Source organism: Castor canadensis, chromosome 12 (genome assembly GCF_047511655.1).
Source record: "Castor canadensis chromosome 12, mCasCan1.hap1v2, whole genome shotgun sequence".
NCBI lineage: Eukaryota > Metazoa > Chordata > Mammalia > Rodentia > Castoridae > Castor > Castor canadensis.
The window spans coordinates 60,060,707-60,082,914 of NC_133397.1; the positions used below are offsets into that span (position 1 = coordinate 60,060,707).

General features: G+C 40.2%; 1 protein-coding gene across 1 annotated transcript in view; it reads left to right on the forward strand.

Moving 5' to 3' along the window:
- The window catches only part of Antxr1 (ANTXR cell adhesion molecule 1), a 218,450-nt gene extending 196,915 nt beyond the window's left edge, over nt 1–21,535 (forward strand). The window contains exon 18 of the mRNA XM_020177429.2: nt 17,540–21,535. Within this exon, the coding sequence (XP_020033018.1) occupies nt 17,540–17,800 (261 nt within the window). The 3' untranslated portion in view covers nt 17,801–21,535. The remainder of the gene's footprint in view (nt 1–17,539) is intronic.
- The last annotated feature ends 673 nt before the right edge of the window (nt 21,536–22,208 follow it).

Consider the following 22,208-nt stretch of genomic DNA (forward strand, 5'->3'; position numbering starts at 1 on the left):
CTGATGTCTTCCTTTGATTTCAGTTTGGGAGGCAGTCTGGCAGGATCAATCACAGGCTTACCTGAAAAGCAGACAAATCCAGGAAACAGTTAAGGGGCTCCTTGGGGCCAGATGGGCTGGACCCACCTATTTAAAGTTGAAGTGGGCAGCCAGCTACCTGGTCAAAGTCCAACCTGATCCTAAAAAATCACCACAAGAGTCTGCCATGGCACCCCAAATTCCCAGATTGGGACCTTGCCTTTAGAATAAAACACTGTCTTTAAAAGGTTCATTTTTTAAGTTATATTATTGATTAAAAGATCAGCTAATCTAGCAAAAGCCCAAAATGATATAAACTTGAACAAAGTAGAAATTTATTTTCATACAGGTACTCCTCTGAAGATAAGCTGTGCAGGGTGAATATGGCAGCTCCATGTTGTCGGGTGTCTTATTTTTCCACCACCTCTAGAATATGGTCCTCACCTGCATAGTCCAAGAGCAGAAATGGGGAGAACATGCCCCATCTTTTTAAGTCACAGCCTATAATTTATGCATATCACTTCTACTTATTTCCAACTGACAGTATGTAGGTTATGGCCACACCTTGATGCAAAAGGAGGCCATGTCCATCTGCAATTCATGTACCAACCAGATCTGGCCTTTTGGCATCATTTACCTCTTGAACCTCCTTGTGGAAGGAATACTGGGAAATGGAGTCATTACTAGATGGTCATGTGCCCAGTGAAACTCAGGTTCTACTACTAGAAAAATAATTGGATATAGGAGACAATTATCCAACTCTGTCCCAACCGAAAGATAGAGCCTATTAAACAGACAAACCATCATAGTGAATCCAGCTCATGGATCGGGTTAGAGATTTGTCACTTAGGAAGCACAGAGAAGGATTACAAGGGAAAGGCAAACAAGACAAGCAAGTTTTGTTTGGAAGAAGGGATAGGGATGCTCAGGGCCTTTTCTCCAAGAAGGACATGCGGAAAGCACTGAAATTCCGAAGGAAGAAGAAATAGAGGTATGGAAAGCTGGAAGAGAACTGTGAGAGGCAAGAAATGTTGAGATCCCAAGAAAATCTTCAAATGTACCATTTACCAGTGGCCAACTCTAAGTGACTTCTTGATTCATTCTGCCCTAGCTTCCTTCCAACCTAAAAGTGTGTGTTGCTTAAAAGAAAGACCATAGAAGTTAAACAGACCTGGATTGGAATCTCCTCTCCGTCACTCACTTACAAAGAGATGCCGGACAACTTACTGAGCCTTTCTGAGCCTGGTTCTGCATTTTTGAATCAGGATAATATTAACCAATGATGCTTTTAGAAGGACCAAATGAGATGATGTACAAAGCCTGGCACAGTATAACGATTCAGGGAGTTGTAGGTGTGATTAGTGTGAAATTTTTATCTCATACCAAGCAATCAGTCCCTCAAATGAGTACGTGTGACCAGAGGAGCTTGGCCAGTGTGAAGGTCATGGGATGGAAAAAAGGTTCATGTGTGAGGTGCTAAGAACCTAGCAGGTACACACCTACTTAAGTGCCTGTTTTAGTCTGCTCAGCCTGCCATAACAAAATACTATGGATTGGGTAGCTTACAGCACTTGTTTATTTTCTCACAATTCTGGAAGCTGGAATCCCAAAATGAGGGTGCCAGGGTGGTCGAGTTCTGGTGAGGGCTCCCTTCTAGGCCATGAGCTCACATGCACATGGAGAAAGAGCAAGGTCTCTAGGCTCTCTTCTTATAAGGGCACTAATCCATCCTGAGGGCTCCACCCTCCTGACCTCATCTAACGCTGTGAGCCTCCCAAAGGCCCCATCTCTAAATACCATCCCATTGGGGGTTTGGGCTTTGTCATATGAATTTGAAGGGACACACTCAGTCCATAACTCACTGACAATAATACTGAAATCATAAAAGCAAAATTATTGTTTTAATTAGTATTATCTCCACATTGGGGAAAGCACTTTGATAGCTACAGGTATAGAAAAAGAACTCATTCTGAAGATGGCACGCCTCACATTGTGCAAAGGAAGGAAAAAGACTAGGCACATGCTCAACTGATAGAGCACATGCCTAGCAAGCATGAGGCCCTGAGTTCAAACCTCAGTACCACAGGAAGAAGGAGGAGGAGAAGGGAAGGGAAGGGATGAAGGAGGAGAAAACAAACCTTCATCTATGGGCTTGTATATATGGAGTAGGATGAGGCCAGATAAATAAGTAATTTCATAATTTCAGATTTTCACATCCAAGTTAAATAATGCTTTTGGCAAGCAATCTTAGTTTATCTTCTGGCACCAATTTTTTAAGGCAAATACCTCAACATAAATAAAATAACAAATAGAAATCCTATAGTAATGATGGTTCTAAGCTGTGAGAGCCACTTAACTGGAGACATGGATAAGGACAGGCAAAATACCCTCTGGATTGTTAACAGGTGGGAGGCAGAAAGGGGAAAGGGAACACTGAATAAAGTTAGCTCATCCTGGGTCAGACTTTCACTCACTCAGCATGACTATGCCACAGGGTTTTTTTAAGTCTGCATTAAAGCAGCAGTATTGCTGAGACGTAGATTAAAACCAGGCTCGTTGGTGAAGCAATTGCTATGCTGCTTGGCAGGACCCACTGAGCATATATTGGCCTTCATGTCACCAATGAGTAGAAGATGGGCAATGCCAATGGATGGCTTTCTTAGAAAAGCAAAGAAACCATGTTTAGGGTATGCCACACTGGGTCACCACTCAATGTAATTTTCTTCCTCTTGAACTAACAAATATTATCAACTTATTCCACCTCAAAAATGAACTACCCACAGTATCTCTGTGTAAATCTTCATCTTGCTACACTGAAAAGTCTGAGTTTTTAGATCCACTTCCTGTTTAGTGGCAATACTTTGGGCACCTGATCACTTTTTTGGATCTCCTCCTTTTAACATTATCATGTCTTTCTCTTTTCTTTTTTTTTTTTGGATTCTTCAGAACTAAACAGATAGAAACATAACATGCCATGCCATGGTTTTGTATAATTATTAAGATTTGACAGACTAGAAGTTTCTATTTGTAAAGCAATTGTATGTCACCCATTATGTTTTTGTCTTTGTTGGCTACAGTGGCTTACTGACCTTCTGTCAGAATGAGTTCTTCTTGACTTGGACTTACGAATACATTTATTTATACGAGAAGCATATAATAAAAATATCTTTCATATAACCATAGGGCAGTTTCCTTATCCCCTTTTGAGGTACAAGTCTACATGATCTGTGTTTCCTCCCTGTCAAAGTATCTATCAGAATATTCTAAAGACTTTCACATCAACTTGGCAGTTTGATCTTATGTATTCCATCTGATTGCAGAATCAAGGGAGACTTTGCAATCTTGAGCTATCTACTGGTAGCATGAGAATGTGGTAGAATGTCACAGGTCCAGCTTACAAGAGGAAACTTGCACAACCTTTCAATGTCATAACATCGCTCCCAGTCTTCCCTCAGTTCAGCCCTCTCATTACCATTAACAACCTACATTTCAAAATGGACACTGCAAAGTAATATCAAGAAAACAAAAAGAAGAATTTGACACAGTTACCTTTGGGATTAGAACCTGTCATCCAGTGATCTGATCTTTCTCCTGGGGGCCATGGGAGTCTAGTGGAATAAAGTCCTAGCCAGTCAAGCAATGAGTAGAGCATAGATCAGGATCCATAGAACTTGGCACACCTTTGGGAAGGGTGCCAAGTTCAGACTCCAAAGAAAAAGGGAAACCAACAACAATTCCTATACTTAGCTTCCACAAACCATGAATGAATTTATTAGGCAGAGAAGAGTTGCTACTTATTTCAGTATTATTCCATAACAAACCATTCCAAAATATAGTGACTTAAGCCACAATTTGCCATTTTTTCTCCCAGTTTTCTGGTTTGAGCATGTTCATTTGCATAATTGCCATTTGGGGTCTTTCATGAGGTTGCAGTCAGATGGTGGCTGGGGCTGAAGTCATCAGAAGGTTGTCTGGACCAGGCAGCCTAGAGGACTTCACTCACCTATCTGTGCTCCCGTGATCCTCCACATGGCCTCTCTCTACAATAGAGTAGCCTGGACTTCCTACACAGAGACTCAGGGCATCCAAACCAGGAAGCAGAAACTTCCAGGCCTCTTAGAGTCAGGCTCAACGCTAGCACAGCCTTTTCATCATATTCCATTATCCAAAACTATCACAAGGCATCTCAAATTCAAGGCAGGGGAGGCCTAGACTCTTGCTCACCATGGGGGTGTGGCATGTCATACAGGAGGGAAGGTACCGCTGATGGCGGGCATCCATCTGTGCAGACAAACCACTATCACAAACGAAGTAACAAATCTTTGGAACAGAAGGAGTTCTGTCTGCCCAGTTGGCTCTGAGAGAGGCCCCTCCCTCTGTGCTTGGGTGGTCCAATGATTGAAATGGTAAAGTAAAATTTGAGCAAATATAATTGTGTAAGATATTGAGGGGGGAGTTAATAAACCCACACCACCATCAGACTTCAATAGACCAAAGAGATGAAAGAAAAAAGAAGATACAGAGGCTTTAATTTAACCAAAAAGTGATTAGTGGAGAATTACTTAGCAGCAGGCCACAAATAGAGAATTCACATTATTTTTTAAATTTGTAAAAACTGATTATAATGTTGCCCACAAAGAAAACCTGACAAAAAGGAGAAAGTATAATTTTTAGAGGCCACATTTTCCCACCCTATCACCAAGAGAGAGAGAGAGAAAGAGAGGAGAGAGAGAGAGAGAGGAGAGAGAGAGAGAGAGAAAGTGTGTGCACTGGAAGTTAGCAATAAGAGTTTAAACTCTTCATTTTAAAAAGCACTTAGAAGTTTTTAAACTTTTAAGAGGAAGTCAAAACTACAATTTACTGGGGTTCTAGAAAATACTGACAATTGGAACACCATAATAAAAACTTGTGGTGTTTGGCAAAATTATAGCCTTAAATTCTTTCATTATTAAACAAGAAAGAAATGAAAACAAATGAGGTAACCATCAGTTAAGACTTAGCAAAGAATATCCAACAAATATATAGAAAACAGAAGCAAGGAATCCTTAAGAACAAATTAATGAAAGCAAAGAAAAATAAGTAGAACTAAGAAATAAGTCTTTTAAAATTTCTTTGGAAATACCATGGTCATTGATGGATGAATCTTTGAATCAAAAAATTAGTATGCATAAATATGTATAATATAAAGAGTGCCAACGGGGATAGCCACACAAATAAGGAGATTTTACCTGTAAGAATTTCCTGTGCACAAAATAATGCTAGGCAAATGCTTTAAAAATCCTGGTGAGGGCTGGTGGAGTGGCTCAAGTGGTAGAGCATCTGCCTAGAAAGATTTCAAACCCCAGTGCTGCCAAAAATATTAAAAAGTAAAGTTTAAAAAAAATTCTGGTGAAAGGGATGGCTTTCTAAGAGAGGATAAATTACAAGAATGAACTTAAGACACAAATGCTAAATAGGTCAATACCTTTTTAAAAAATTTAAAGGCATCAAAGGACTGCATTCTAGAAAAACAGTTTGTTTGGAATTTTCTTTGAGAAAATTCTCTCATGCTGTTACTGAACAAGTAATTCTTATGCTATTTTAGAAATCTAGAAAAATATATTAAAAGCTGAAAATCTTCCAAATTTGTTTTGTGAAGTTAATGTACCATTAGTGACAGAATAGCACACTACAAAAAAAAAAAAGGCCAATCTCACCTATGAAATTGGATGCAAAAGTCCTAAATTGAAGATTAATGATGGATTTCAGAACTTTTCTGTTTATTTCAGAAATGTGTAGATAATTTTCATTAGAAAAAACCTGTAAAATTTATCACATTAGAGCCAGAAGGCAGTGACTCATGTCTGTACTAGCTACTTGAGAGGCTGAATCAGGAGGATCACAATTAGAGACCAGCCAGGGCAAATAGTTCCCAAGACTGCATCTCCAAAATAATCAAAGCAAAATAGACTGGATGTGTGCTCAAGCGGTAGAGTGCCTGCTTTGCACGGTTGAAGACCTGAATTCAAACCCCATCCCACCAAAACCAAAAAGTTATCACATTAGATTAAAATAGAGAAAAACATGATGTTGCATAATCTCAAAAAAGATATTTGATAAATTTTAAAATATTATTGAGTAGAAGATTATTTCCCTAACATGAATAAAAATATCTATCAATGACTATCCTGTTTTATATCAAAAAGTTTTTAGTTTTTAAACTTAAATTAGGAATTAGTTTAACTTGGAACATATTTTTAAAACAAGTAAGGGTATCTAAATTATCCTATTTATGAAATACTAAGGCCCATATTCCCATTAAAGACTAGTATAAATGAGGACATCTGACATCACTTCTCTTTTTAACAAAATTTCAGCCATTCTAACCTATGCATTAGACAAGCAATAAGAGGTAAATATTAGCAATTAAAAGATTAAATTACATCAGCAGAAAATAGTCCAATATTCAGATACAAAATACAGTTACTAAGATAGATAAAAGTTAAATCCTAGAATAGTAACAGTAAGAAAAGGCTAGCAATAAATTTTTTCAAGCAGACTGGATCTTATAAAGAAAACCACAAACTCACTGAGAATATCCTACTTATGGATGAGAAAACATAGCAATGTAAAAATCCACTTTCTCCAGCTAAATCCATGAATTACATTATTCTAAGTCATCAAAGTAGAAGAATGAACAGATGAGAATAGGGCAGACAGTCTTGAAAAGGAAGTAAAATAAAGGTATTCTTATAACAATATTAAAAAACATTGTGAGAATAAGGTAACTGGCGCTCTCCTCCTATAGATACAGATACATCAGAGAAATGGAATAGAGACCCCCCCTCCCCAGAAGCAAATGCAAGAACTAATGAGGATTTACCATATTGCAAGAGTGACATTAAATCAGTTGGCCGAAGGTAGATGGTGTTGGCACAATCAGTTAACTATTTAGAAGAAGATAAAATAAATTTGAATTTTCATCTCTCATCTTATACCAAAATATATTGCAGATGATAATATTAACATTTACTGAGTGCTTCTATGTGTCAGATACTGTTCAGTTATTCACAATATCAGTTCATCCTTATAATAATCTCATGACATAAAACCAATTATTTAATCCCATTTTATAGAAAAGGAATCAAACAGAAAGGTTAATTAATTTGTCCAGAATTACATAGGTTTTGGATCCTAGTAGTTTGGCTCTGGAGTCCACATTCAATAATCACAGAAAAGTGATACTACAAAAAAAATAGGGAATAGAGAATAAAAAATAATGATGAAGGTCTGTCTATGCATATGAAAAGCAGACTCTATGATTGACATAAATGGCCACACACACATAAAAGTATTAGCTTCTATACATCAAAAAATGCTGTGAATACTGGGTGTGGTGGCGTACACCTATCCCCCAGCAATTGGGAAGGTGAGGCAGGAGACTCACGTGTTCAAGGCCAGCCTGCTACATTGTGAGACCCTCTTTAAAAAGTAACAATAAAAAGAATGCCAACAACAAACTTAAAAGTAATTAAAAACCAAAGGAAAAATAGCTTACCTACCCCCAAGATTTCCTATATCTTCCCCAAGATTAGCCTATAAAGAGACCTTAAAACCAATAAGCCTCAGTAGAGAAGCAGGCAGGTATATGAACAGGTAAGAGTAAGATACAAACAACAAATGTGCACGCACATAGAAATTATTTCACCTCACAAGTAAGAACAAACATGGAAATCGCTATACTATACCTTCTAACCATTAAGTTGGAAAAATTATAATTATAAAACCATAATTGAAAATGTAAAGAAATAGAAATTGTCATAAAATAGCATTGGAACTACAAATACTGCTTTTTCTAGAAGAAAATTTGGCAATATATAATCAAAAACTATTCAAATGTACTGAAACTTTGACTTAGAAATTCTACCTTAAATAATTTGTCCTAAAACTATTGGTGGAATTATGAAAATACTGACATAATTAGTAGTTTAATAACAGCATTTCAGGAGACAACATAGATTCTCAATGCCCAAGAATAAAGAATTTAATAATTGCATTCATTGTTTCCATGAGATAGGAGATTATACAGTCATTGAAAAAGGAAAAGGAGAAATGACCATAGCATAGTATTTTAATTTTTTATTCAGGATGATCCCATTTTTATAAACATATGTACCAGTATGTGTGTGTGTGTTTTCTGAAAAGATAAACACAAAATGTTAATTCTGAATACTGTTACTTAAATTCTTCTTCCTTCCTCTTTTTTCCTCCTTCAAATTTTTCATATTTTCAACAAATGTAGAACTTTGTAATCAGATGAAAAGGGGGGATTTTATTGTTAAATAAGTTATATCTCAATAGTAATTCTTTTTTTTTTTCATTTTTCTTTTATTATTCATATGTGTATACAAGGCTTGGTTCATTTCTCCCCCCTGCCCCCACCCCCTCCCTTACCACCCACTCCACCCCCTCCCTCTCCCCCCCCAATACCCAGCAGAAACTATTTTGCCCTTATTTCTAATTTTGTTGTAGAGAGAGTATAAGCAATAATAGGAAAGAACAAGGGTTTTTGCTGGTTGAGATAAGGATAGCTATACAGGGCATTGATTCACATTGATTTCCTGTGCGTGGGTGTTACCTTCTAGGTTAATTCTTTTTGATCTAACCTTTTCTCTAGGTCCTGGTCCCCTTTTCCTATTGGCCTCAGTTGCTTTTAAAGTATCTGCTTTAGTTTCTCTGCGTTAAGGGCAACAAATGCTAGCTAGTTTTTTTAGGTGTCTTACCTGTCCTCATACCTCCCTCGTGTGCTCTCGGTTTTATCATGTGCTCATAGTCCAATCCCATTGTTGTGTTTGCCCTTGATCTAATGTCCACATATGAGGGAGAACATACGATTTTTGGTCTTTTGGGCCAGGCTAACCTCACTCAGAATGATGTTCTCCAATTCTATCCATTTACCAGCGAATGATAACATTTCGTTCTTCTTCATGGCTGCATAAAATTCCATTGTGTATAGATACCACATTTTCTTAATCCATTCATCAGTGCTGGGGCATCTTGGCTGTTTCCATAACTTGGCTATTGTGAATAGTGCCGCAATAAACATGGGTGTGCAGGTGCCTCTGGAGTAACAGTCTTTTGGGTATATCCCCAAGAGTGGTATTGCTGGATCAAATGGTAGATCGATGTCCAGCTTTTTAAGTAGCCTCCAAATTTTTTTCCAGAGTGGTTGTACTAGTCTACATTCCCACCAACAGTGTAAGAAGGTTCCTTTTTCCCGCATCCTCGCCAACACCTGTTGTTGGTGGTGTTGCTGAGAATGGCTATTCTAACAGGGGTGAGGTGGAATCTTAGCGTGGTTTTAATTTGCATTTCCCTTATTGCTAGAGATGGGGAGCATTTTTTCATGTGTTTTTTGGCCATTTGAATTTCTTCTTTTGAGAAAGTTCTGTTTAGTTCACGTGCCCATTTCTTTATTGGTTCATTAGTTTTGGGAGAATTTAGTTTTTTAAGTTCCCTGTATATTCTGGTTATCAGTCCTTTGTCTGATGTATAGTTGGCAAATATTTTCTCCCACTCTGTGGGTGTTCTCTTCAGTTTAGAGACCATTTCTTTTGATGAACAGAAGCTTTTTAGTTTTATGAGGTCCCATTTATCTATGCTATCTCTTAGTTGCTGTGCTGCTGGGGTTTCATTGAGAAAGTTCTTACCTATACCTACTAACTCCAGAGTATTTCCTACTCTTTCTTGTATCAACTTAAGAGTTTGGGGTCTGATATTAAGATCCTTGATCCATTTTGAGTTAATCTTGGTATAGGGTGATATACATGGATCTAGTTTCAGTTTTTTGCAGACTGCTAACCAGTTTTCCCAGCAGTTTTTGTTGAAGAGGCTGCTATTTCTCCATCGTATATTTTTAGCTCCTTTGTCAAAGATAAGTTGCTTATAGTTGTGTGGCTTCATATCGGGTCCTCTATTCTGTTCCACTGGTCTTCATGTCTGTTTTTGTGCCAGTACCATGCTCAATAGTAATTCTTGACAAATCTTATATTTATGTGTCCTGCTAAAGACATGCCATTTTTATTTCTGCCCTTTCCTTCATTTTTCTGGTTTCCTCATGTTACCAAGTATTTCCTTCATGCTTTCATCTTGCCCTTCGTTTTGGCATCCTAAGACATTATTATGGAGAGTGTGCCAGCTTGTGTGTCAGCAAAATGAATCAAATAACCAAGAGAGTTGACCTTGGATCCTTTTCCATAGACAGCACATAAAAGGCAGGCTATGATACGAGATTTACTTGTAGACAGGCCAAGTCTGAGGTGGAAAAAAGGGAGTTGAGCAGGATCCCTAATTCACCACTCACCACATACCTTCTCTTGCACCTTGGCTCTGGCTTTGGGGTTAAGGGGAGGAAGCAAGGCAGGTATCTGTGCTGTTTTGTCTCTGTCATTGAATGCTGTCACGAGAAAAGCCAGAGTGTAGTGGCTTTTCATGATGGACCAATGCTGAAGTGTAGAGTTCAAAGAAAGAAAAGGAAATGGGGTAGCTGATAGAAATGCAGAGGAAACAAGGACCAGCCATTTATGCCAAGGAGCAAGGATATTGTCTTGTAGAAGGTAGGAGGTGTTGAAGGGATTAGGCAGGAAGACAACTGAATGTATATGTGTGTATGTAAATATTAATGTACATATAAATGTAAATACATAACATGTATCTACATACATTTTATTTATAGGTGTATATATAAATTTTAGAGGGAAAATAAAATATCAGTGTAAAAGCTGAGGGTAGGAAGGCTGGTTTACCCCAATTTTAGAAAATGAGTGACAGTGAGATTGGGGAGAAGTGAATGGATATGAAAGATCTTTCAGAAGTAGAATCAGAACTTTCTCTGCTCACATGCCCACACCCCTGCCCAGTTCCCACTTGCATTCCCTCTGTTCACAAGGTCAGTTCTGACTACCTGTTACTCAAGTTGTCATTCCAGATTACCAGAAGACAGAATCTTATTGGCCTAGCTCAGGTTAGGTGTGCACCTCTGGTCTAGTCAACTATGGTCAGAGTCACATATCACAAATATGGTTGTAGGGTCTACCTATTTATAGGATCATTCGACTGCTGTCTGTCTTCACCTCTAGACTATATTCTCCATGAGGTCAGAGACCTCAGCACTGTCTGCAATATCTTTTGGGGTGTGCAGGACACAGTCAGCACTTAGGAACCACTTGTTAGAAGGGTACATGCAGAATGACCTAATGAATGAAGAGTCTCAGACACAGGAGGAAAGTCATCCATCCCTTTGTTGATGTGTCTAATTCATCAATGGAGCACCAACTTCAGCAGATTACATCAGTTTCCTTCAGTAAATCAATGGACTTTTTTTATCTAACCTGAAAACCATCCCCCATTTACAAGACTGATTTCAGTTAGGAACTGTGCTCCTAATTCCAAACAACTGACTTCTAAACAAACTTTGGAAACCTAATCCATTTGTAATTGAGAAATACCTACAGCCTTCCAAACAAGACAATCAATAGGAGAAGTAGGCCAGAGTAAAAAAGGTATTTGTCAAAGGAAACTTGGCATATAAGTTGTACTTTTTCCATCTGATTTTTTTTAGTATTCTTCCTGTGCAATGCAATTTCCTTAAATGACCTGTGTTCATAGGAAACTATTTAGTTTAATCTGTGGGAGCCATGGCATATTTTTAACCAGCTTTGAAGGCCAGCTCCCTCTCTACTGAGCGTGCCTGATACCCAAACAGATGTTTCATAACACTCGGCATACATGAGCTCACAGCTGGCAAGTCCTTTGCACACCATCAGCCCACAGCTCTTCTCACATCTCCCCTGTCATCCCACAAACCCAAATTCAGAACTCACAGGCAAGCTTGAATCCTTACCACAGTAACATAAGAGCAGAAGGTGAAGCCTCCAATTTTAAGTTTTCAATTTACTAATATTTCAAAAATCCAATGAACAGCTGGAAAATAGGCAAAATAAAGAGTTAGCCAAACGAAGTAATTTCAAAAGATGTGCAGACTGGCTTCCCTGAAGGAATTCAATTGAACTATCCAAGTAAAGAGTTCCAGAGCCACTCAGATTTTGATGGAATCATAAAATATTAGGGCTGAAAGGCCCTTGGTCACCATCTAGCTAGTGCAACAGCCTTATTTTATAGATAAAGAAGATGAGGCCCACAGAAAGTAGTGACTTGCTTCAGGTTTCATGGTGAGTGTGTTGCTGACAGAACAGAGACAGAACTCTACTTCTTGTACACACACACACACACACACACACACACACACACACACACACACACTCCCCTCCCTACCCACAGGCAGACCACAGTCACACACTGCAAGTTTGCTAGTTTGCTGTCTCTGTACTCTCTGGACCATGGAAGTCTGCAGTTCAAACCTGGGAAAAGGCCAGAACCTAATCAACAAGAACACTTACCACTTGAGCCACACCCCCAGCCCTCATCTCAACTGTTACCTCCAATTTGGGCAAAAGGTTTTGTGGAGGTAGAATATCCCTTCATAAATCAATCAAAAGTAATCCAGTGTTTTTAAGGGTAACAATTGAAATCTGAAAACCAAAGGGAGCATATAGAGCCCTTACTGTCCCTCTCCCAAGAGCCTAGGGATGTCCAAAAAGGCCATGAGGAGGTAACTCAAGAATATTTAAACTCACAGCTATGTTAATGGTGCCTTGACCTTCTGAGAACCTAAACCTAAGGGGAAATCTGAGATTTCTAAGAAATTTTGCTCCAACTCAGAGACCCACAGGTATATGAGCATCATTTGTCAATTGCCAACTTAAACTTAAGCTTTGGGATTTTTATAGCAGCACTAGTTTCAAGAGGAGAGAACCTGATGCTGTCTCAAAGATGCTCACCAACCAATTGGCAGCAAAATTAATATGAAAAATACTCACAAGAGAGGACCAAGTTGCCATGTTATATTCTGTTATTGAATAAGTATTCACAGAAGGCTTAAGATGGTCCAGGCTGGACACCCTGCAGTAAAACGAGTAAGAAATTAATTGAAAGGTAACAAAAAGGACCAAATTGCAAAGGTCTGCATATGCCCAGTGTTTGGATTTTATTTTAAATGTGAGGAAGAATCATGGAAGAATTTCGAGCTGGCAAGCAAATTGACCAGACAAAATCATGTCCTGAAAAAAATCTCTTGACAGCTATATCAAGAACAGAGAGATTGTGGCCAAGTGCTACATTGTGTAATACTATCTACAAGTCCTTCAAGAAGTCATTTGCACTTATTATTGATACCCAATACAATGCAGTTAAAAGAGGGTGAGCTCCTGAAGCAAGGAGAGCTAGGTTTTAGTCCCACTCTACCTTTTTCTGGCTGTGTAGTTATCAGCAAATGACTTAAATAGGTCTGAGGCCTCTCTTTCCTTTCTGTACAATGAAGGTAAAAAAAAAAAACACTCAGCTCATAGGCACTGATAATAAATAAAAGTGATGGGGCTGATGTTTCTACTAGTTCTCCCAATTTATTTGGAGATATTGGTGCATTACCAGAGCATGTGGCTGCCAGTGTGTGAAAAAGAATTGTCATTTATACTTTGCGAATGAGGAAGGTCAGGTAAACTGAGGTCAAAGCACAATCTTGATTCTGAATCAAACGACCCAAAAACAATACTGCAGAGAATTAAACTGGGTAATAAAGACCAATGTTATGCAGCAAGAGCTCCAGTCATCCTAGCAACCTTTTAACCAAACACTGGTGCATATTTGCTGGCATTTGTGACACCAAGAACATCTGGCCTTTCTATTATCCTCTCGCAAGCAAAACTGATGTCGTGTAAACTAATCTTTAGGCCAATTATATGGTCTAAGTGTTACGGTGCTTATGTTGGAGTCTCTGGCTCCAGGTTTTAAGAACTTAATTTGGAGCCCACACCTCTCTCATGAAGACCGTGTGTCTTACTGTAAATTGCCCCAGGGATATGTTTATGCTGACAATGCACCTTTTTTGGGGGGGTGGGGGGGAGAGAAGGATAAGTACATGCAAATGCATCATCAATCAGCTGTGTTGTCAAAGCACTGTGGGAGGTTTTAATAAGAAATAAGTGACAGGAGTTATGTAGCAATGGGAGGAGAGAAGAGGGGACACAAAGGCCCTAGGGGTTGCTTCAGCCATACCCCATGCCACATTTTTCTCCCTATTTACCAATTCTCTTCTAGAAGCCAGGTGTGACATAAGATGCTCTAATTTGCAGCTCAAACTACCTCCAACTGGCTGTCTACCAGAGACAAGGTCATTACTTTCTGAGCATCTGTTTCCCGTCTACAGAAAGACAACATCAAACTCAGCTGTGTTTACCAAACATGATCTGCCAGACACTGTTCCAGACCCTTCACCAGCAGTGATTAAGGGAACCCTTATAATGCCTGTAAGTGGCAGGTGGTATAATGAGCCCCACTGTAGCTCACACTGTAGGTGTTCCACCACGGGAGTAAGGCGGAGGCCTGAGCTTGCTCCTCCCCTCTCCTCTGGATGCTCATGGGAGTGCTTGTGCTCAGCTGTAACATACTAGAGTCTGTGATGAATTACAGCCCAGTACACAGGCACAGGAGACCTGTGGGTGCACAGTTACTGACCGTAGGAAAGGGGGCTTCCTTGCCTCTCCCCTACTCCCTAGCCCCCAGCCCCCACTACTCTGTCTTTCCATCTTCAGCTGATAGACATGAGAGATCATCTTTTCTTCTGAGGATCCTTTTAGTCCATTTGGAACAGTTTGGAAATCCTAATATGAGTTATGAACAGAAGTACTGGTAAAGGAAGACTGGGAGCTCCTGACCCTATCTTGTCCATGGACGACACAATCTTTGGTAAAAATAGTAGGGTCCACAGTTGCATGGAACAAGCAAGTAGGCTTCTGAACCAATTGGCCTCCTCACTTACTACAGCCCCGTGGCTAGCTCCAAAGATCTGAAGCCAGCCAGATGGGGACCTGACCCCAGGCACCAGCAATCATCTGCCCAGGCTCAGAATCTCCCTTCATCTTGAAAGGAAATGAAGCCCTTGAGCATCCTGGTACACGTTAGATGTCTAGGAACAAAGCAGACTAGGTAGTACAGTAAATCCCGACTCTTGAGTTGTCATTACAAGAATTTATCACAGATGGTAACCATCAGGCCATAACATCTTGAAGGAAAGAGCTTTATCCAGCATCATAAATAAACTGTAACCAAGCTTAGATTTATATGGCTATAAAAGAGGGCTGTTGGCCAGCCGGGAATTTATACTACTGGGTTACAAAATCAATGTGAACTAGGAGCTCTGAGCCTGGTAATGAGAAAACAGTAACTTACTTCTGCAGTGAGTGGACCTCCAATTGGAACCCAGCAGGATTAGGTCCTGGCTTGATCTCATGCAATACAAAGTCAAAAGAACTGGGGTGCTGGCGTTCACACAGGATATTGTCATCCCTACACCAATTACAGTCAATCTGAGCTTGACCCTTTCTCACCAACATGCTCTCTGGCTATTGTGGTGTCTGTAAAGGTATTTCCAGCTCATTGCTAATGTTGCCCAAGCCCTACTCTTCCCAAGTGGCTTCAAACAACTCCATTTTGATAGAGAATCTCCCTACTATGCAGAGAAGCCCATGAGGCTCTGGGTTGTGAAGGAGCAAAGTACAAAGCTAATCTGTTGCCTTCTATAAGTAGGTTCTCTTCTGGACAGAGAAGCAAAGCATTTTCAGATAAAACCGTAGTGTGCAGGCTGCACACTGTAGTGTAGACAATAACCCAAGAGGAACTCAAAGAAACAAAGAACAGTGGAGCTGCAGTCATCAAGGAGAACAGGAGGAGGATGAGGGACTTGGTGTAGGACTTGAAGGATGAGTGGGGAGGTCTGCCCATAAGAAAGGGTCTGCCTGGCCTATCATCTCACACAAGCATGCGGCATGTCCCTGCCACATTTCATCCTTGAGCCAAAAGTCCCAGATCACACACCCACATTTCCTTCTTGTCCTAGAATGAATTGCTCCTTAAATTCCACATCCTCACCCTGTTCAATTGTTCCCCTTCAAGCCCTTCCTCGATGGCCAGATAAGGCAAATCTGGGCTCAGGCTGGACACTACAAGATGAGTGTTCTTGTGGAGGGCAAGGACAGGCTCAGTCTCTCACCCCAGCCCAGGCCCCAGATAGCTCAGCATCCTGGCAGTGAGGTTAAAAAGAGCAGAAGAAGAAGAGGAAAGGGCAGCCTCAGAAGTGTGACCCCACCTGGCCTCCATGGGTAGGGATTCTGTAGGTATCCAGACACAAGATGGAGACAGCAGTAAGGGAGATGCCCCATGGGTCTGGAAAGACAGGGTGGGCTACGAGCACACAGGGTGACCATACTCTACCTGGCCCAGCAAGGGCGGGGCAGGGAGGAGTGCACACAGGTCTTGTGGGGAACATGAAGGGAGTTTATACACCAGAGATAGCATGAGGTGGAAGACCTTGAGTGCCTGGTGAGGAGCACAATAAAGGGAGGTGAGGCTACTTAGAGCTGGCTTCAAACACTGGAATTTCAAGAGGCTGCTGTGAAGGTCCCAGGAGTCTCTCTTAACATTGTCCCATTAAGTCCCTGAGAAGTGGCAAAAAAAAAAAAAAAAGCAGATAGATGCTTGCTTTGAAATAAAATGTTCCCAGGTTGAATTTCTTAAGGATACCTGCACAGGTGCAGAATACCTAGAAGGGAGACTCCCATGACCAGACTGAGCACAGGATAAGTTGTGACGGAGCTTTGGGGAGGACAGAGTCATGGAGAGGGAAGCTGTACTGATTTGTGTCTTTCCCACATCAGTAAGGAGAGCTGCCTCCTTAACTCGCTGCCCAGCTCAGCAGTTGAGGGGGACTAAGGGGAGCATAAGGGAGGCAAATGTACCAGGACCTCTGAAGATCACCCCAAACCATGGTAACTGAGATCACAAATTAATTCTGCACCCTTGAACTACAAGGTAGGACATGTTCATGTTATTAACCATCAGCTGCCTTCAGGAGTGCGACCGGGGTGAACTTAAGTAAATTACTCTTATTTACAAAATTGGGGAAAACCCATGCAGTGCAGCAGGAAGAATAGAGGTTCTGGAGTCTGTTGGAGTTGTTTGGCCTTGGGAAAAGGACTTGACTTTTCTGAGCCTCAAGTTCCTCATCTGTGAAAGGTAATGCTTGGTCACAGCACATAACTGGCAAGGCTATTGAGATGAAACATGACAGTCTCTAGCTCAGCTTTGGGCCACGCGCCCAGTAAGGTCAGTGCTCTTCCCTTCCTACCTGCCCCGCCTCCTGAGAGAATTAGAGACACTAGGAAAAAATGAATTTTAACAAATAATTTTGTGACCTGGTCAACCTGGGAAGGGAAACAGATAGCTAATTTGATGTCAGGTCCTACATGTGCTGGTGGACTGTCAACCACCACCAGCAGGTCTGCTTTTCACTAAGTCTTTCCTTCAAGCTACACCCTCTCTCCACCTGTCTTATCATTAGCTCACCAGTCCTTCTCTCGTTCTCTTCTAGGGGCGCTGTATCAACTTCACCAGAGTCAAGAACAACCAACCGGCCAAGTACCCACTCAACAATGCCTACCACACCACCTCACCACCCCCTGCTCCCATCTATACCCCCCCACCCCCTGCTCCCCACTGCCCTCCCCCACCCCCCAGTGCTCCCACCCCTCTCATCCCCTCCCCACCTTCCACCCTTCCCCCTCCTCCTCAGGCCCCACCTCCCAATAGGGCACCACCCCCTTCCCGACCTCCTCCAAGGCCTTCTGTCTAGAACCTAAAGTTTATGCTCTGAGCTGTCTCAGAAACTTTGAGGAGGAGGATCCTCTATGCTGTTAGAACAAGTCTTTTCAGCTAGAGGGGGTGAGTGGTGATTAAGCCCACTGATGTTCACACACTTCAAAAATTGGTTGGCAGTGCCAATACACTGACAATTGTGATCAGTGGAAAGAAATAGAAATTTTCAATTGCCTGAAGACCAATAATGAGGTAACTACAGCCACCTTTCTAACCAGCCGCCATCACCTCTGGAAGGTTCCAGAGACAGTGAAACTGCCAAGATGCTCTCATGGGATTCTGTCTCATGTAGACCCGTTGGAAAATCATTTCTCTGAGTGAAACATGAGTCAGATAAGAGATGACTGCCGGGATTATAAATGCTGCCTTCCCTCCTCCACTCCATCTTGGTGACTTGACCCTGGATCCTTGACCTGGGAACCAAGGAATCCTCACCCAAGAGGGCAGAAAACTTTGCCAACAACTTTGGAAAAGCTCGGAGTCCCCAGGATGGCAAAAACTCAACATCAAACAGCTATCCAAAAGAATGTTGTTTTGGGATTTGCAGAGGTATACAAATATATGCTTCATTTTCCTTTCAGAGTCCCCCAGTTTCCAAGTGAGGAAGAGAGCAGGTGTTACTGATGGATCAGGTATGTTGCCATGTTGATGTGTAAGTGAATCAGTCGTGTGCATTGATAGGGAAGTATTGATGGGAGCATCAGACAGTTTCTAAAACCCACAGACCAGCAGTAGCTAGAGGTGGCTGGCTTTGGCCAGACACAGGTCCCTAAATCAACAGACAGTGGCATTGTCGAAGAGCAACCTATTAATGATCCTTGTTAAAAAAAAAAAAATCAAGATTTGGCTTTGGTTTAAATCACTTCAGATGTGTAGTGATTGATGCTGTTTTCCAGAGACAAATACAAGTTGATCTTCCTAAAGTAGCATCATTAGCACCTACCACATGATATCATTCCTTTTTTCTTTCTTTTTTGGTAAAGTTGTACACCAGAGTGTTCTAGGTAGAGCTAAGAGACAATGGTCCTGTCATAATAAGGAAACTATCCCAAGGTTCTTTGATTAACCCAAAAAAAGACACGTGGGTAGAGGCACATATATTTCTCCTTGGCTTTTCATCATACTCCTAAATAATATTGTCAGCTGTTAAGCAAGGGGAAGTCTACCAGATCCATAACACCGTGCACAGGGACCCACCTGGTTCCTCCAAGTCTCTCTGAATCTATTTAATCAGTAAGCCACATAATCTCTTCCGAAACATCAGGCTTTACCACCCAGGGATAAATACAGAGGTCATTGTCAAAGGCAATGTACCAGCATGTTCAAAATGATCTCCCCCTCAGTTTTTCACAAGTCCTAAAATTCCTGTCTCAAAACCCTCAAATTCTTAAATCTTTTCTGGAACACAGTAGAATATAAAATTAATATAACCTTAGTGTTTGAGGCTACGGTCTCCAAGGATGAGGTCCTCAGGAACTCATCGAGCTAGCCTAATTCTCACCCTGCATCTAACAGAGATATTAAGATGTGGCATGGATTCCACAAACAACAATTCTTGTGTCCATGGCAGACATTGCTAATCAGCCACAGATTTGTGTTCCATTAAACCCAAGAGTATTTTTATATTCCTTCTCACATTGCAGTTCTAAAGACCTGCCACTCATCAGTTAGAGCTGAAGAGAGATGATCACTATTTGAAATCTCTACCTTAGAAAGCAAAAACAGGGATTGTTTGAGGGAACGGGGAAGCCCACCAGCATAAAAGGTACAGCCAAGGAAAATAGTCTGTAGGGCACCATGGACACTGAATCTGCAGTGCCAACTGTCAAGCTGACACTTCTTCAAGTATACTTCAGGGCCTACCTTTTTCCCTTGGCTGCCACTTCTAGAAAATCTCCCAGCTTGTCAGAGAGCTAAAAGCAGAGATGCTTTTGAGGACTTATGAAAGCAACCTCCCTCCTCCTCACCCAACCCTGCTCCATTGTCTACTTTTAGAATACAAGGCTTCGTCTTTAGTATAGTCTCTCATGAAGCAGGGGCCAGAAATGTCTCAGTCACCTGTAGTGACATTTGCTGGGCCCCAGAAAACCATTCCTTAGAAGAATGGGTTCCTCAGGCTCACAGCATAGAGCCATTGAGCCCTTAGCAACTGTTTTGACTGCTGGCAGTACAAAACAGTCTATCCCATACCACTGTCACATGACCCAAGTAGCCATCAGAAAATTCAAGCCAAGATGCCGACATTGCTGTGCAACAAGATGGTGGACATCAGGTGGGAAGGCAACATTCAGGATCCCACAGCACATCAATCAGATGTCCATACAGTTTTCAAGAAGTTGTTGTGGTAAAGTGTTTTAATGAAATAGGAAGCTGCAAATATATGATGATTTTGAAATGGATTAGCAGGGTTTGTCCTTGAAACTGACCCATCAGATCATCCCTAGTCATTCAGAATTATATTTAGGAAGGAGAAGTTTCTATACACTGTGTGAACACAGTAATACTTTCACAGTAGGCTGTTACGGGCAAGAAATTCTTTAACTGGTTTACAAAAATCTCTCAGTTCTATGTCATTCCCTGTAAAAGACAGGAGACGTGATCATGATCACGAAACTGCAGAAAATTATTTTTTCAGATCCCATGTTGTTGTCCTTATGAAGTTTCTTCTTTTAATAAAAGCCAAATTTTCGTTGTATATATTCGTATTCCATGTGTTAGATGGAAGCATTTCCTATCCAGTGTGAATAAAAAGAACAGTTGTAGTAAATTATTATAAAGCCAATGATATTTCATGGCAGGTTATTCTACCAAGCTGTGCTTGTTGGTTTTTCCCATGACTGTAATGCTTTTATAAATGTACAAATAGTTACTGAAAGGACGAGACCCTTATTTGCACAGCATTACTAAGAACCTTGCTAAGAACTGTGGTCCCCTCTGTTGACAACCAGCTCACAGTTTCTTGCCTGGAGCTTAGTACATAATTCAGTGAGACACAAAATCTCTCTTTTACCAAGGCCAAGAACAGAGCTGATGAATAAATTAATAGTTTTGGGTATCTGACCATAAGTAACCTCATGGTAAATGCTATTAGAATGAGCAGAGAGGACATTGGATTGTCATATGTACACTAAATTGCTAACACTACATGAGATGGGGGAAAATCCACTGAAGAACTAGAAAAAGTGATAATTATAAGATGGTAAGCAGCAGTTTCAGCCCAGTGCCAATTCAATAAAAATGCTGTGTAAAATGGGTTGAATTAGTTTGCCAACTATATAAAGACATACGCAGTAAAAAGCCTGTTAATTAATGCATACCAGGTGGGAATGGAATGTTCTAGTCAATTGCCTTTTCTAATTATCTGAGCTCTGCTGTATTATCATACTTGGATAACCAATTTAAAAGAATTAGAATATGATTTTTAAATACACTTAACATTGAACTCTTCTTCTCTTTTATTTTTCTGATAATTATGAATCTTCAGTGCCTCTGAGTCATTGTTATTAAAAAAAAATCAGTTATCACCATACCATGCTGTAGGAGACTGGGCTGAACCTGCACAATGACAAACCCTGAAAGTTGCTTTTAAAAAAAATAATAAATTCCTAAAATCAGCTCTTTTACTGGTTATTTGTGTATTTGTTGTAAAAATAAAGTGCAGATTATTCAATCACTTAACATCCAGATCAGAATAAAATAGCTGTCATTTTTATACATTGAATGACATCTGTCAAATTATTTTATACCTTCTGCTAAGATCTTTACTACTTTGATTTACTGTCGTTTCTTCTTTAGTTCTTCAACATTCAAAATATTCCTTATTTCTAATAACAGTTTTCAAATTAAATAAATAATTCTTGCTAAGTGAAAAAATAAAATAAAAACTGAAGACAGGAAAAATATGTACTATATCAGTTAGACTGGGTTTGGTGACAAAGCAGAAAGGTGACTGATTCTACTCAAAAACTGGAATACTCCCGGTAGAATAGCACAGTCCCAAGATTTATAGCTTCCCAAGAAATGCTTTAATAAACACTCATCTCAAAGTTTTTATTGTTTCTTTATTTCTGATATGCACCATTTTTTCCTCTTAGCAGATTCAGTTCAGCACCTCCATTATTTTTGCTAGTTCCTGAATTTATTTCTTATAAAGACTCATTAAGACTTGAATTCACCTAAATTAGAATAAAACCATCTGTAAACAGAAAGTCATGCCACAATTTTTCCAAGTTTTCATTAATATTCATTTTAATAGCTCTGGGCACACACACATTTTTAAATTACATCCTTAATGCATGGTTTTGAAGTAATTGGCCAGCAATTTGAAAGGAAAAAAAATCTGGAGCCCTATCTTACTCCTTGTACCAAAATAAATTCCAGCTGTA